Source organism: Mastomys coucha, unplaced genomic scaffold, assembly GCF_008632895.1.
Source record: "Mastomys coucha isolate ucsf_1 unplaced genomic scaffold, UCSF_Mcou_1 pScaffold6, whole genome shotgun sequence".
NCBI lineage: Eukaryota > Metazoa > Chordata > Mammalia > Rodentia > Muridae > Mastomys > Mastomys coucha.
In genome coordinates this window covers 130,467,191-130,485,057 of record NW_022196912.1, presented here as the reverse complement: position 1 = coordinate 130,485,057, position 17,867 = coordinate 130,467,191, and the positions used below count along the sequence as shown (strand labels likewise).

The following is a 17,867-nucleotide window of genomic DNA, read 5'->3' as shown; positions in this document are numbered from 1 at the left end:
TATCACTCTTGTTGGAACATAGTGTTCAGAAGCTACTGGGAAGTCTCCATCTGACCCGCCCTCAGTGAGAGCAGCTATAATCTGTTTTTCTGTCCTTATCTATTTCTAGTGACCCAGGGTACATTCCTTTGGAGATGAGATCCATGACCAAGATTAACATAAAAGTACATTGGCACATTCATTTAAAAATCTATATTCTCTGTACTATGTAATGGAACAAAATCGTCCAAGAGGCTATCAACTCACAATTATGATAGATATGCATTTGTAGCTGTCAAATTTTTATATGACTTACTTCTGAGAGGAGTTCTCTTACAAAACTAGTTCCAAAATCACTAGATTAAGAGTTCAGAGCATCTACTATCTATAAAGATGCTATACAGAGGCCAAATCCTAAACTATCACAGTCAAATATTTGTGCCTTCATATATACAGCCAAGCAGAATAATTTTCCAGCCATTCAAACCCACATCCTCAGGAGAAAAGGGCTTACCTGTTCCAACTTCTCCGATTCTTTTTTTTCTGTCTGTAAAAACTGACAGTTTTCTCTTGCCAGTTTGTGGACCAGCTCAATACGTCCGATATCATCTCTCTCTTGAAGCTTGCACATCACCCCAGCCTTCAGAGTTGGAGAAAAAGCGAAGATATACTTAAACCCACAGTCCCAGGACATGACACCACCACAGAGTTCACCTTATAGCAAGCGCATTTTAACTGTGACCCGAATTAAATCATGGCCATTGTAAAAGATTTTTGCCTCTCCAAAGTTAAATCTGTGTTGTTTTAGTGTAGAGAGATACTATGCCAGTGACTTCAAATTGAGAGCATGTATCAGTCTACTTTAAGAGCTGGAAGGGCAAACTAAATCATTTGCTACTACGTGTGCGCCTGATATGCTGGCATTTGTTTGTTCCTGACAGCCTGTTTCCTGTTACATAAGCAAAGCCTAGCAAAAGGTTAAAAATTCATGGGAAAGTTAGCCAGGAACCACTCTGGCAAAAAGGGTGAAGTGATACAGAGTCCTAAAAATAACAGTCTACAACTTCCCAATTCTTTAGCTGGAGTGGATCATTCCATGGACAAATACAGTTAGCAAGAAAGTTATGGGATAAACTTTTTTTCACAACTGGAAAATTACTATGAGGACAGAAGTAAAAGCATTCATGAGACTTTAGAAACAATTCACTAAGCATCATGCATTTCTTTATATATTGAGGCCTTAAGCAGGAATAATAGGAAGGAGGTGACTCTAGTTTAGAGCAGGAAAAAAAAAGAGGTCATTTTAACACAGAGATTATAAACTATTTCTACTCAAGCTCTTTCCCAAATGGTTCACACAGACATACTGAGGCATGATCTAATAAAGAATCCTGAAGTTAACTTGGCAAGATTAGTCAAAACCACTGAATGTTTATTTACCCAACATAGCCTACAGGATTTGCATATACTCAGCAATGTGACCAAATATGGGAAGGGGGTTTGTGAGAGCCCTCAAGCTTCATGTGTGAAAGTTACCCACACTGTCAAGTGTGTATCACAGAAATACAACCTGACATGCAAAGCAACAACTACAACTTTATTCCCAAAGGCTCAAAGAAATTCTCCAAGTAGCCATCATAGACCCCTAGGGGGCAGCAAGCAGAATTCTCCCACTAAAGTGTAAAGCTTGTGCTTATAACATTCCTCACAAGTGGTGTTCTTAGTTTCTTTCCTAAGTTGCCTTGCACAAGGACCTCATCTTATCTTAAGACATCCTGTACACTGGTGGATAGCCAGAACTGCTATCCACACACAGTCCCGCGCAACCCTAGATAACTCTTGAAATTATTTAATGTCAACTCATAAGCATAGTTCTCCTTTTAAAGCAACTGGAACAAGGGTTATCCCTTATCCAACAACACAATCTTTCTAGTATTAAACATACATACTTATTGTAATATCATTTAATATTCTTGAGATACATATCTCTGGTTGTCTATTTTATTTTATATATCATTTAATAGACTTTGAAAACCACCCACTTAAATCCTAGAGATATAGGATAAAACGACTTGAAGTCCCTCACATCCCTCGGGTTCGCATTTAACAGAGGATGAAGGTTATAACACACACACACACATACACACACACACATGCACACACGTAGGCAGCCGCCCAGACAAATCCAAGACGCTCGTGGAGGCAGCGATAGACGATTCCACTGCGCATGCGCCCCTCCCGAGGGGGCTCATGCAGGTGCCCCTCCTGAGCGGGCTCATGCAAATTAGGTGTCTCCCGAGCAGGTGTATGCTAACCAATCATGCGCCAAACCCGAGCAGGTGCATACTACCAAACCCCTCCCAAGCAGGTGTATGCTAATGAGGCGATTGCCAGGGAACCAATCCAGGAGAACCACGAGAGCTTGGGCACGGGTATATAAGGGGCGCTCTCCAGGCAGTCAGGGCCATTCCACGCCATTCCACGCCACTCCGCCTAAGCAAGAGCAGCGGCAAGAGCAGCGGTGACTACACAGAAGCAGGAGCAGTGGTGACTCTACAGAAGTAGAGCAGCGGCGACCAGAAGCGGGAAGAGCCGCGGCACTTAGAAGCAAGAAGCGCGTTTCCACGGAGGCGGGAGGAACTGGTGTGCCTGGGAGGCGGGAGGAGGCGGTGACACCAAGAAGAGCTGTAACACCTAAAAGAGCCATAACATTTAGGAACCTAGGAGAGCTGTGACACTTGGGTACCTAAAAGAGCTGGTAACACAAAACTCCTGAGTAAACCGTCAAGAGAAGAAGTCTCGGTGTTCTGTCGTCATTGCGGCCAGCCAGCTAAGGCCTACCACACACACACACACACACACACACATGAGAGAGAGAAAGACAGAGACAGAGACACAGAGATAACAGAGGAGAGAGAGACAGAGAAAGACAGAGAAACAGACACACACAGAGAGATACAGAGGAAGAAACAGAGACACAAAGACATACACAGAGATATAGAGACAAACACAGAGAGATACAGAGGAAAAGACAAAGAGACACACACACACAGATACAGAGAGAGAGGCAGACAGACAGACAGAGAGAGAGAGAAAGAAAGAGAGAGAACAGGTGGTATATGATTGGAAAGAAAAATAAAGTTTAAGGGGGGACAGAGCAATAATTAGAGGTCACCTCTGAATCTGGAGATTTTCTAGGAAGATGGCATTGGAATAGAAACCTAAAAGAAGCAAAGAAAAGATGGCGTCTACACCCAAAGGAAGTGTGTGTTACCCAAAGAACAAGGACCCCCCAGGCTTGGTGTGCATGGTACTCTGAAGGACCAAGAAGGGAATATCATCGCAGTAGGACAGACTGGTTAGGGGATGGCTGGTGACACTGTCAGAGAGGTACAGGGTCCAATCACATAGCTTTCTTACAGGCTATATGGAAAGAGTTCATAAACCTACATGAGGTATTGGTATCAAATCTATTTCCTTGGGGTTCAGGGAACTCTGTGGATGAGGATGCAGAAAGAGTGTAAGAACGAAATTATAAGAGGCAAAGCCTTCTAAACACACACCTATCAATTTAGTCTGAGGCAGCACGCACAGGGCCAGCAAGGGACTACACCGGATGAGGCTTCAGCACCAGGAGAAGTGGACACAGGCCTTCATCCCTAACTCAGAAGCCATCTGCAGTTGATAATCACTTGCAAGTAAAAAACTGGTTCTCGCCAATGGAGTCTTGCTGGGTATACTAGCCTATCTTACGGGCAGGCCTCATGCCCAGCAGCAGATGGCCAATACAAAGTGAACTCAATGGCATCTATGGAGGGTCTTGACAGTATTTTTTAAAACTCTATAGGTCCTTTGCTTCCAGTTGTTTTTTTGAGAATACTGTGTGTACAAATGTGTGTGTCTCTGCATCTAATGGTTTTTTCTTTGGCTTTTTCTTGTATTTGTTTTGTCTTACTCTGGTTTGGTTGGTTTTGTTTTATCTTATCTTAATATTCTTTAGATGCCTGGTTTTTTGTTTTTGTTTTCAAGACAGGGTTTCTCTGTGTAGCTAAGACTGTCCTGGAAGTTGCTCTGTACTGACCATCCTCAAATTCACAAGATGACCTACTTCTGCCTCCCAGTGCTGGGATTAAAAGTATACACTACTAACACCCACCTGGGCAGCATAGCACAACTGGTCCAGGTGGACGGGGTTCAGATAAGCCAGTCCTTAGTGTGAAGGCCTGAGAGAGCTGGCCCCACCACTGGTCAGGCATGAGGAGGTGTGGGTGAGGAGGTGATGTCCTCCCCCTCCCTCACCCCTTCACCTAGCAGTAGCTAGGAATGCTGGCCCTGCTCTTCACTGGGTGTAGCACACAGGACAGCAGTCCCTGCACCTCACCTATGCAGTGATAGTGGAGCTAATCCTGATGGCGAAGGCTCTGGGAAGCCAGCCTCCAGCATGGGAAACCTGGAGAGCTGGCTGGGTCCCTTGCAGGCTGCAGCAATTGGGAGAGGGGGCCCCATGCCTTGACTGGGCAACACAGCAGAGCTGGCTCTGGAGGTGTGGGTGAAAGTGAGCCAACCCTGAGGGCATGAGAGCTGGAGAGCTGACCCTGCCTCCTGCTGACAGCAGCATTGGGTGGTCTAGCCGGAGCAGTGTTGGAGAACTCAACCTGGTGGTGCAAATAAAAGAGAGCCAGCAGGCTGACAATCTCAGCTACCACCCAGGCCCAGATCCAGGGCTCTGAACTGGCCCACCCCCAAAACTATATTATTTGTGAACAACTGGGACATGTGAAATAGCCAGTCCTGCTGATCTAAAGCTGCAGGACCTCCATGACACAAGGCAACAACAGGATAACCAGGAGGAATTCTGGTCCTGGTCCAATATTGATGATGTCACAAAAGTCAGAAACCTAGAACCAGACCAATGACTCAATGCAATGGACATTTGCACGTGAAGATGTATAGACAGAGGGATATACTATGGGACATACTGTGACACACTACAGCTTTCATGATGAGATATTTTCTATGCTTTGCATTTGTGTGTGTGTGTGTGTGTGTGTGTGTGTTATCTTAGGGAGAAGTTTACCAAAGTGAAGGGTGTATATGAGGGGATGAAGAGATGAGTGAGACTGAGGTGCATGCTGTGAAACTCACAAAGAATCAATAAAAGTTGTTTAAAAAAAGAGATATGAGCTAACGATATTTTATCTGGTATGTTATAAAAATACATTTACTTACATTAAGTATTAACTAATCTACAAAACAATGAGTAATATTAACGCACTATAGCATTTTGCCTACAGACAAAAGTTTGGATTCTCATTCTGAACAAGATGGAACTCTTGGGAATGGCCTGAGAGATGAATGATCACAAATGGATTTATGGTTTAGAGGGTCCTTGTGTGCAGGGAAGGATGAATCAGTTGGGACTAGAACAACATGAAGGAGATGGACTGGCTTTTACACAGAATGTGTCTCAGAGCTTGAGGCAGTGGAAGAAGTGAGAAGACTGGACGGGCGTCTAGATGCGTTTCCAAAGCAGTGTCAGAAGATGTTGTTTGGTGGTTCCCTAAGCATCTGTAAATATTGGTGTCGTGTGAAAGGAAGGTGTCTATCCAAAGCCCCAATAGCATTGGGGATGGCAGTCTGTAGGCTCAGAAGCAAAGACGAGGGTTGGGGTAAGATGCTGGGACCATCCAGAGTATAGATAGTATTGCTCTGGTTGTATGAATGCAAGGATATAAATCAAGTAGCTGAGTACAATGCTTAGAGATGGGAAGATGCGATGAATCACAAGGAAACAGGAAGACTGGGCAGTTCCTGAGAAAGCTGGAAAACTAAAGGGGTTTCCACAGAAATCAGCCAGTATGCTGCCCAAGTATCAGTTAAGATACTCATGAAGGTAAATGACTATCAAATTGGCAAAGGTAATTTGCAACTTTGAGAAGAGGGCTTTCCTCTTGAGGTGGACAGGGGACAGCTTCACTAGCATGTAGCCATCAGAGAAGCCCAAGGATGCTGTGACAGACTGGCCCCAGCTGGAGAAGGATGAGAGCAAGAATTTTGCTGGCTTGATGGAGTGGAGATGAGGGTACTTCAGCATATTTATCTATGGTAGAAATCATCTACTACACAGGGAAATCTGATCATACAAGAGAGTGAAGGGGAGGGGGAGGGAAGGGGAGAGAATTCAAGTAAGTGCATTTTCAAGATTAATACTCAAGTATGAAAAAGAAGACAAGGATCTACCCTTAGACAGGAATATAATGTCAAGTGTTCCAACCACTGGAACAAGAGGCAGCATGCAGGTAGGCTGGCAGAGTCTGATGATAACAACTCATGGAGATTCTTTACTGAGGGCAAAATTTTAACAGTCCCTATAATCTGAGATGATGCCAAATATATGGAACAATCATGAAGATGTGTTTTTAATCAGTGCAAGGGAGGGCAGAAGGGAACAAATGTCATCAAGCACCTTTCTTTATGATGGGAAGATAAGGGAACAGTGTGCGGCTATTTCTACTTGCAAATAATCAGTATTCTTTAAATATTATATTTCTTAAAGTGGTAAATGTCTGGTTTCTGGAGAATCCCTCTATGCTTATATCTGCGACTTCTTTCTAGTTCATGCTGCCCTCAGTGATGCACTGTCTACTGCTGTAGGGGAGATGCTGGCACCCCATAAAGCCTCAGGAAGACTCCATGGCAATACATCTATGGGACAGAGGAGCCATCTCCTCTCCCTCTTCATGATGTCTCTCCCCTTCCTTCTCTCATGCTCCCAGTGTGGTCCTCTGAGTACCAGAGGGAGTGTGTGTGAAGATCAGGAAGGGCAGGAGCCAGTTGGGAGCGCCAGGAGCTACTGTGCTGGGCACAGTGGACAGAACCTGCAAGGGTTATAATCCAGAGACCATGAGTTCCATGCACAGCTCTGTAAAAACTGTTACCAGTGTCAGCAACATTGGATAGATGACAAACACTGACTCTGTTTTAGTTTCTATAAAAGCACAAAGAAACTGCATCTCATGATGAGGATTCTAAATACAGACCTTTTTTTTTTTTTTTTTTTAATAAGGAAACAGTTTTATCTGAGCCAAACATATGGATACATGAATCAAATATTTGCATTTTAAATAACAAATGTTTTTCCTTTAAAAAGTATGTTTCAGATTAATTTAACTCATACTTATTTCATGTTTTCTAATTAAAGAAGAAATATTGCTGTCTTGATTTTCCAATTTCCATTTAATTTTTTTTTGAGGTACTAATATTTTCATGAGATAATTCTGAAGCTCTCCTTACAAAATAACTACTGGGGGGGTTCAGAGACGTTTATGGGTAGTCCTTAATTCCTAGGGGGTCTTTTCAGTCCAGAGATATCACACATACTCCATGGTTCATAAGATAGTGAACTTGGAAATACAACATAAAACCAGATGTTCTCTGGGGTCCCTTTCATGGCTCTGTAATTTAGTAATTTAATTCTAGAAACCCATGAATTTATTAATGTATTTTGGGAGCTCTGTGATGGACAAACAGGCAAATAACTGACAGCCCTTGATCTAGATTTTAATATTCATGGTCTATTTAATTTATCTATGTGAAATTAATTATAAACAGTATACCTAATACTGCTAAGCCAGAAAAAAGAAAGGATTAATGTGTAACTGTCAGAAGAATTATTTAAGAGCCTTATTTCAAGGTCTCTTTTGGAAGAAAATATTTCTCTGTAATGTATAATTGAAGCTCTTCATATGGGTTTTAGTAGGAGCAATGTTACAAATGCCAATGAAAAGTCTGTTTCCTCTATAAATGGAGTCATAAAGTGTGGGTCCACTCCCTTGGGGCTGAAAATGAAATATGGACATGGATCCTTTAGGAAAGGATATACAGAGGACAAAAAAAGCAATCTTCCCTGTGACAAAGGTGGAAAAACACAGTTTCACATCTGAAAATAAGGATTCTATTACCTTAACAGTAAAATTTGCTTTTTCTGCAGTAAAAGAATTGCTGTATTTGCACGAGGACCCAAGTTCAGGTGCCCAGCGTTCATGTTAAAAGCCAAGTGTGGCTATGGGCACACCTATGACCCACCCCAGCACTATGAGAGGTGGAAAGAGACTATCACTGGGGCTTGCTAGCCTCCAGCCTGGCTCCAGGTTCAATGAAAGACCTGTCTCTGTCCTGAATGTGCACACAGGTGAGTGTGCACATACACACATAAGCATGCACACACACACATGCACACATGCAAATACATGCACACGAACATGCACACTTGTACACACTGCACAGATGCACATATGTGCATGCACACACACATACTTCCACATGTACATGCATACATGCACATGCACACATATTTCATGCACACATGCACTTGCACATACATGCACAAGCACACACACAGGTATGCACATACATCAGCACACACATGCACACACACACACACACACACTCTCTTCCATACACATTCTTTCACACACACACAAGTTGCTTTTGCTAAAACAGTAAATCACAGTATAAAAACTGCTATCAAGAGAAGTTAACCAAGTGTCTACTTTTCATGAGAGCATGTTTGTAAAAACAAACTTCTACAGTGCAAATGCTACTGAATGTAAGTTCAGCATATGCAAATAAATTCTTACTGATTACTGCATAATGCATTTTAGTACTTTAAAGATTAAGCTTGGAGGAGAAATTCACTATATAATTTTCTGCCTTTAGGTTTTTGTTCTTGGAGATAAGGTCTATGGACCTAGCAATAGCCTCAAATTATCTACCCTGCCACAGATGACCTTGAACTTCTGATCCTCCTGTCTCCACTTTCCCAGTGTTGAGCTATGCACATCACATCAGTTTATGGAGTGTTGGAGGTTGAAGTCAGGGCTTCTGGCATGCTAGCAAGACTTTGGTATGCTAGGCAAGCGGTCTACCCAGTGATGTTCTCACCCTTGCTCCCCAGCTAGCTAGTTAGCTTGCTTGCTTGCTTGCTTCCTTCCTCCCTCCCTCCCTCTCCTTTTCCTTTTTTCATTTAATATCCAAAACTGCCACCTAATTTTGGTAAGACTATCTGCATGTTACAGAAATCAGAAAGACTGTCTTCACAGTGGTTAAAAGCAAATATTTTGGAACAGGCTACCTTGGTCAGAAGCCCAGCCCACTATGTACTAGCTCATATGTAAACTGGTGGTAATTCTAACCCTGTAGGACTGGTTGTAAGGTTTTAGTACATCATTATCATCATCATCATCATCATCAACAACAACAACAACCACAACAAGGGGCTCAGAAAAGTGTCCAGTGTGTGTATGTGAGGTGTAGGTTTTAGCACTCATATTGTCACAGAGAAAGAAGAGGGGCCACAGGAGAATCACCTTCCCTAATGTAAGCAGCTAAAGCAATTCAGACAGCTTTGTTACAGAAGCAAAATTCTTAGTATTCATTTTTTAAAATTAAGTTTATGTATATATATTTGTGTATGGGTAATTGCACATAAACGCAGGCGACACAGAAGCCAGAGTCAGTGCCTGGTCCCCTGGAGCGAGAGTTACAGGAGGTTGTAAACCACCTGATGTAGCTGCTGAGTCATGTGTCCAGCCTGGAGAGGGAATTCTTAAGTCTTTTACTATGCTGCTAGACATTTCATACTAGGACAGTGGATTTCTGAGTTTTCGTTGTTTTCTTACAGTAGGCAAGCAGACCATCTCTGAGCTGCACGCCCAGCCTTTGCTGGCATTTTTACAGGGCTTCATTCTGACCTCGCAAAAACCAGGCATCTCCATTTTATAGAGCTGAGAACCACACATACTAGATAGTGCATGGCACAGTGGGTGCTACCCCCTCACCTCTCCATAGCTGACTCTGTCAAACATATCCTGCTCCTTTTTCAAAAATAAATAAATAAATAAATAACACAATCGAAAACCTACGTAGAATAATGCCCATTTCCTGATGACAGGTGGATCTTACTCCTTCACGTGCCCAAAGTTTTCAATAGCTACGGGGGCATTCTCGATACTAATATATTTTATCATGTACTGGGAAGAAGGAATAAAACCTAGTGTCATTTAGATTACTTTAAATTTACTCTGTGATGAAGGTAGGCAGTATGTGTATGTACACATACACACACACACACACACACACACACACACACACACAGGGGATGATTAGGTCTCTAGAACCATGTTGATGAAGCTGGTAGTTCTAGCTGGAAACAGATAAGCTTTATCAGATATGTTAGGGTAATAACTGCCTTCCTTCTGACATCACCCTGGCCTTAAACCACCCATAATTCATAGCTATGTGGTGATATCACTGTTCATGAATAAAATCACAATTCATATATCCTTTTGAGAAATAACATCACATTCAAACACACTTTTGGCCATAGAATAAGTTCAAAACAAGTCAAGCACAGCAGCTTGCACTGTATGACATTATACCAATAAATGAGTGTTGCAATAAATCTTTAAGTGACAAATGCAGAGTTAGGTAACCCCTGTGCATGGGGCATGTCTGCTTGAAGCCTGAAGTATAATTTCAATATAAATTTAACTATAGCATCATTACCATTATAATAAAAGAGTTCATTAAAACACTGCAACTTGTACTACCTTGATTGAGAAAAGCTAAAGTGGTTATTCTAACCATAATCAATGGATTTGGGACCTTCAAGGTAAAAGGCAGTCAGTCAGGTAACTAGGCTGAGTCTTCAAACACTTCACTTTAATATAAAGTAAATGGTTGTTGACACTGAAGTATCTGATCAAAGTCTTGTCTATTTGTGATTTAGCTCGTAGGGATCAATAACATTGGATCTCTGGCAGCTAACACATGGCTAAAATATGTCTGAAAGCTCTTCTTCCACCAGCTTGAAAAGAAATCCTAAGGGTTATGTCTGTCTGTCTCTCATCTATATACATAAAGAAGGGTAGGAGGGAGAGAGGGAGAAGTGGAATCTATATCTTATCTTATCTTATCTATCTATCTATCTATCTATCTATCATATCTATTTATCTATCTAACTATCATCTATAGATTTAGAGAGGAGAAGGGGGAGAGAAGTGGAATATATATATATATATATATATGTATCTATGTATCTATCATGTCTATCTATCTATCTATCGTCTATCTATCTATCTATCTATCTATCTATCTATCTATCACCTGTCTGTCTGTCTGTCTGTCTATCTATCTATCTATCTATCTATCTATCTTTCATTATCTATATAGAGAGGAGAAAAAGGGAGAGAGGAAGAAAGAACTGAAATCTATATATTATCTATCTGTCCATCCATCATCCTCCTGTCAGTCTGCCTATCCATTCTTCCATCAATCTGTCTATCAAAGTATCCCTTTTCTATCAGTCATTCTGTGGTAGTCACCATTTATCTGAAGAAGATACAGCCCAAGATCCCCAGTGAGTCTCTAAAACTACAAACAATACTGAACTCTATTTTAACATATATATGATTTATTTCTGTTCATAAATTAAGCAGAGTAAGAGATTATCAACAGTAACTAATAATGAGAGAACAACTAACTCAATGTACTATAATAAAAGTTATATAAACGTGGCCCTTTTCTTTTTCTAAGTGTATTGTAGTCAATCACCCCTCTGTGACAACATCAGATGATACAACAGCTATTAGATGAGAAGAGAGATGTAGGCCCTGTGATAGAACATCAGGCTATTAGGGAAGGGTGAATTGGAGAAACTGTCAGGTCAATACCCTGACAGTTGACCTGAGAAACAATCAGCTTTCTAGTGACTGTGGGAAGGAAGTGTATGTCATATTGATATTTTGAACAAAGAAAAAATTGAACCCTGGGTTGTATGGAACTGGACTGCTCAGAGTGATACACAGTTTAAAATACACAAATTGCTTCTTTGGGGGACCTTTCTATTTAACATATTTGAGCAGTGAGTAATTTAAATTAAAGACAGTAATATCCTGGATACAGAAGGAGTCCTATAAATATAATGAACAATGTAGGGTCTTTCTTGGGAAATGCCTATATGTCTAAACTAAACTCTTTACTGCCATGAAAATGAGCCACATGAGGCAAATCTGTCTCACTGAACATGTACCCTCTGTAGACATGCTGAGAAGGTACAACACTGTGGCAGAATCCATCGTACCTGAGGATCAGGATCGTTGTTAGCCTCCTTCACGGTTACTTGCTTGTCAGCGTTTTCATCATCTTGCTCAATTGCTTGAAAAAAAAAAAAGACATCCATGGTGTCATAAGAAAATGTTTCAGGAAGGTTTTTCCAGATAACAACTTGTCAGGAAAAAACAATGCTAGACCCATAAAATGCAGATTCAGCCCAGCAGGTCACACTGGGCGTTCCTCTTGTGCACTGTGCCACCTAAGTCAATGGCAGCAGAAATGTTAACTGTTAGTTCTCTCCAGCCCACCACATCCTGGCTCCATTCTTTCAGTATTGTGCTTTACCAAAGGAACTCTGGGGTACAGGCCAGCATGTTTACTCATTTTTATTGAGAGGAGTACTTAATAAAAAGTTTTAATGGAAGATTGAACCAGGAGCTTCACATTCTACCCCTGAGCTATATTCGTAAGTCACTCGCTCTTTTACTCTTTTTGAAAGTTGAAACAGTGTCTCACAAAAGTTATCAAAGTAAGCCTTGTGCACTGGATTCTCCTACTTAAACTTCCCAAGTTGCTGTGACTATAAACTCTGTCTGTCTGTCTCCCTTTCTCTCTTTCTTTCTCTCTGTCTCTGTCTCTGTCTCTGTCTGTCTGTCTGTCTGTCTGTCTCTCTCTCTCTCTCTCTCTCTCTCTCTCTCTCTCTCTCTCTCTCTCGTGTGTGTGTGTGTGTGTGTGTGTGTGTGTGTGTGTGTGTTTAACTGGTGTTTTGGGTAGCAAGATAAATGTCTTATTACAAAGGAAATAATACTCTATGCTTGAGTTAGTTGGCACATCGTCACCACAAAATTCCAAACTCTAGACTCTTGGGTCCACTTCTCCCTTTCCTCAGTGCCTTCTTGTCAAACGTTTTGTCACTATTTCCTCACGGCTACAACAACCTCCTACACAAAGCCCTGGTTCCAGACTCTTCTTTATTTGATCCAGTGTGGTGTGACTGCTAAAGTAATCAGTCTCAAATAATATAAATACAAGTGCCAAGTTCTGGCCTTATCTTCGAAGTCTATTCATTACTGAAGGGATTCCTCCCACCCTCCAGCTTCCTTGGAATCTCTATTCTCACACAGATACTCAATAAAAATATAATGTAAGCAACTCTTGCTTGATGACTGGACAGCTTTTTGGCATGTATAACTGTTTTGGGTATGTATAATTAAAAGCAAGTGTTTACTGAGTATGTACTATATACCTGGCACTGAAGTTATTCTCACAGACAGGACAGAGAAGTCTCACAAGTATGAGAAACAGTCACTTACAACTACACAACAATACATATAAGATGAAGTGAGGGCAGAGGAGATGGCTAAGTAGGGAAAGCCTCTTGCCATCAAGCCTGAGAACCACAGTGTGGTTCCTGCAGTTTGTTGTCTGATTTCCACAGGGATGTTATAGTAAAGCAGCCCACCACCACCACCACACACACACAATAAATCAATGTCATGCAATCTTTTAACTAAGGGAAGATGAACAGCTATAGAAGAACAGAAGGAGGAATGGTACAGTGACCACGAGGAGGAATGGTACAGTGACCACGAGGAGGAATGGTACAGTGACCACGAGGAGGAATGGTACAGTGACCATGAGGAGGAATGGTATAGTGACCACAAGAATCTATTAAGATCAGCTAAGACCATCACTGACTGCCAAATCTCAATCATCTCTCTTTCTTGCACCTCTGTCCCATATTCATCAGGTAGCAGATCCACTGGGGAGATCACAGTTGCCAGGAGGACATGGATGAGACAGACTGACAGCTGAGCTAACCACCATGGCAGGACACAGTGATACCTGACAAATCTGGAGACAGTACAAAACACAATAAATTTATATTTGAGCCAAAGAACACGGAGGCCACTGAAGAATTTATAACACTTGCTGCAGATGCTCTTAAGTTCTGTTTCTGGTGGATGAAAGATATCATAGCAGCAAGTGGGGACAGAGAGACCAGTCAGGCCTTCCCTAGAAATGGGATGACTTAGGTCAGGGAAGCAGCAAAGAGAAAGATATACATGGAGGACTTGGGTCATACTTTTAGACAGAATAAACTCCACCTGACAATGACCTGAATGTGGGAGGGAGGTGCAGCAAAGAGAAATGATGGAGAATCAGCAGTCATTGATGGTCTTAGCTGGTCTCAGTAGAGCCTTGTGGTACAGACCGTTCCTCCTTCAGCAGAGCCTTGTGGTATCTGTACCGTTCCTCCTTCAGCAGAGCCTTGTGGTAGCTGTACCATTCCTCCTTCAGCAGAGCCTTGTGGTAGCTGTACCGTTCCTCCTTCAGCAGAGCCTTATGGTAGCTGTACCATTCCTCCTTCTGTCTCCTCTCCATCAGAAGGACACCAAACACCTACAACTTCTGCCCTTAACTGCACTCCTGGACTCAGTTTGCATTAGTGGTGGATTTATAAATATTATGCTTTCTGCTGAGTGGGTTCTGGAATAATCATTTCACCTGCTTTTGCTTTTGTATGGCTTTTGTGCCTGCCATGGGATACTTACCATAAAGCCCACCTATAGAGTTAGGCATACAGTATGGCCTTGTAAAAGCAAACTCTTCCACAACTATGCTATAATCAACAAATAACAAGGAAGGCCCAAGGAGGATGACTGAATCTTTCTCAGAAGGGGAAACCAAATAAATACTGGAGATTGATCGATGGAAGGAGGGAAGTGGGTAGAAGGGAGTGTGGAAGGGAGCAGGGCTAGAGGGAGACCATATGCAGGGAAAGCAGGGAAGAGAGAAACGAAATCAGAGGCAGTATGGGAGGGCAATCTATAGGACATACCAGTGACCTGGGATGGGGAGAGGGCCCCAGAGGGTCTATGGATCCTGAAGTGACCACTTCTTATAACCATGCAGGACTCCCAGAGGAGGGATACATAGCAACCCACTCACAGAACCTTGGACCTAAAAGGTATCCTGCCCACAAGATGTACAGGGACAAAGAAAGAGCTGAGGGTATGAACAACCAATGACTGCGCCAAGAACTAATCCCCAACACTATTAATGATACTCTTCTGTGTTTGCAGACAGGAACCTAGTATAACTGTCCTCTGAGAGGCTCCACCCAATAGCCAATGGAAAGATATGCAGAGACTCACACCCAAACAGTAGATGGAGCTTGGAGAGCCTTACCATGAGAACTCTTATCCTGGGAGTAAGCTAAAACCACATGAATGGAAGCTTCCTTCACCTGAACACAAACAATTCTTGGGCAATTTGTGATTTACTTATTTTCTTTGAATCTTTATCCTAGATTAAAAATAAAGAAAATAAAACTTTGGAGTATTTTGGCCAATAAAGTCATGTTTTTTTTTTTTTGTTTTGTTTTGTTTTTTGTTTTTTTTTTTTTCTCATCTGAGTCAACTCAGATACAGACCTTAGGATAATGCATAACAACTGATTATTTTTTTAAGTCAGACAGAGTTAATACTGATTTTTTAAAAAAGTATGTATCACACACACACACACACCACGCACAAACACGCACACATAGTTCTTTGGGGGGAGTGTTTCAAGAGAGGGTTTCTGTAACAACCCTGGCTGTCCTGGAACTCACTTTATAGACCAGACTGGCCTCCAACTCACAAAGATCCCCCTGCCTCTGCCTCTCTGCTGGGGTTAAAGTTACATAGATTAGCAAACATGCAAACAGAAAGTTTTCCCCAACACCAATACTGCATTCATTTACTCATTCATTCATTCATTCATTCATTCATTCATTATCTCACCCATTCATTCATTTACTCATTCATTTGTTTACTTATTCATTCATTCACTCATTCATTCGTTCATCCATTCATTCATGTTGAGACTTGATCTTAGGGCCTTCTCTACCATGTCTCTTTATCATTAATATCACATTTATTTTCATATCTTTAAACATGACAAATATCCATTGTCTGATAATACATTTAAATAACAGTAGAAGTGAGAAAAATAGGCAAAGTAAGTAACTTACCTAAATGGCAGCCAGAGTGTATCTACATCTATATGCCAGAGGATAAAGAAGAGAGACTATCCTATTCCAGCATATAAATAATCTTAGTTTTTATTTATTTATTTATTTATTATATGTAAGTACACTGTAGCTGTCTTCAGATATCCCAGAATTGGGCATCAGATCTCATTATGGATGGCTGTGAGCCACCATGTGGTTGCTGGGATTTGAACTCACGACCTTCAGCAGAACAGTCGGCACTCTTAACCACTGAGCCATCTCTCCAGCCCAATAATCATAGTTTTAAAAAACACAGAATAACCATAACTTGTAGGGTACATTTAGCCTATGGTCCATATATATCACGAGAAGAAAACTTATTTATTTTGGACTTTTAAGGACTTCTGTTCACCATTGAATTCATGCACTTGAAATATGTAGTTGGACCATTCTAGCAATCCTATAGTACATGTATATTAATATCAAAGAATGCATTAGGACACAACTTCTCTCTTCATGTCTCCTAACAGTGAGTTAATGGCAAGAGGAGGAGGGGGCAGGCTGTTTAGATTCTGGGTTCAATTTTTCTCTTATCTGATCAAATAAGGGTAAGTTGGGGGAGAGTTTCTGTGCAAATATTGATTTTGGGACAGTGCCCTCCAGCAGGACACGTACACAGGAATGACACTTCTGGGACCAGGGAGGCTAGAAGCCTCACCTTCTGCCAACACAAACCACCCGCTTATCTCTCTACACACAGAATCTAAAAGCAAGACATAGCCTTTGAAAATGACTCTTGGCATAACAAAAACACAAGTAAAAGACATAGTGAACATTAGAAGCCACATGAGAACTAACAGAATGTGGAAACTACTTAGCACTAACTCACATTAGAGTATTTAGTTTAAATGTGCCTATTTGTAAATTAGTCAGGAGGATCCAGAGCTAGAGCTGACAGCTCCCGAGGCTCTGCCTGGCCTGCTGTGATAGCACTTATTTTTTTCCTTCTAACTTTTCTTTTAGGCTATCATTCATGAGTCCTGTGTTTATATCATTCTTAACTTTTCCTAAGTCCCCCCAATCCTCTTCCATGGGTCCCCAAACTCCTTCTCAAATTCATGACTGTACTGGCTAGTTTTGTGTGTCAACTTGACACAGGCTGGAGTTATCACAGAGAAGGGAGTTTCAGTTGGGGAAGTGCCTCCATGAGATCCACCTGTGGGGCATTTGCTCAATTAGTGATCAAGGGGGTAGGGACCCTTGTGGGTGGTGCCATCCCTGGGCTGGAAGTCTTGGGTTCTATAAGAGAGCAGGCTGAGCAAGCCAGGAGAAGCAAGTCAGCAAGGAACATCTCTCCATGGCCTCTGCATCAGCTCCTGCTTCCTGACCTGCTTGAGTTCCAGTCCTGACTTCCTCTGGTGATCAACAGCCATGTAGAAGTGTAAACTCAATAAACCCTTTCCTCCCCAACTTGCTTCTTGGTCATGATGTTTGTGCAGGAATAGAAACCCTGACTAAGACAATGACCTCTTCACTTTTCTTACATATACACATACAAATATATACAAACATACACACACATACAACACACACACATACCTACACTACATAAACACACACACATATGCACACATATGCATGCATACACTCAGACACGCACACACACACACACACATATACACACACACATTTGCACACATACATACACATACACACAGATACACACACAGATACACATGCACACACATATTCATACACATACACACAGAGACACATA

The 17,867-nt window shown here is 41.7% G+C and overlaps 1 protein-coding gene across 2 annotated transcripts in view; it reads right to left on the bottom strand.

Annotated features, from left to right (window-relative positions):
- Rapgef5 (Rap guanine nucleotide exchange factor 5) overlaps nt 1-17,867 on the bottom strand; it is a 241,593-nt gene that overhangs the window by 112,729 nt on the left and 110,997 nt on the right. For both annotated transcript variants that reach the window (XM_031357408.1, XM_031357407.1), the window contains exons 8-9: nt 12,122-12,195; nt 494-619 (exon numbers count right to left, since the gene is read on the bottom strand). In XM_031357408.1, coding sequence (XP_031213268.1) covers nt 494-619; nt 12,122-12,195 — 200 coding nt within the window. The remainder of the gene's footprint in view (nt 1-493; nt 620-12,121; nt 12,196-17,867) is intronic.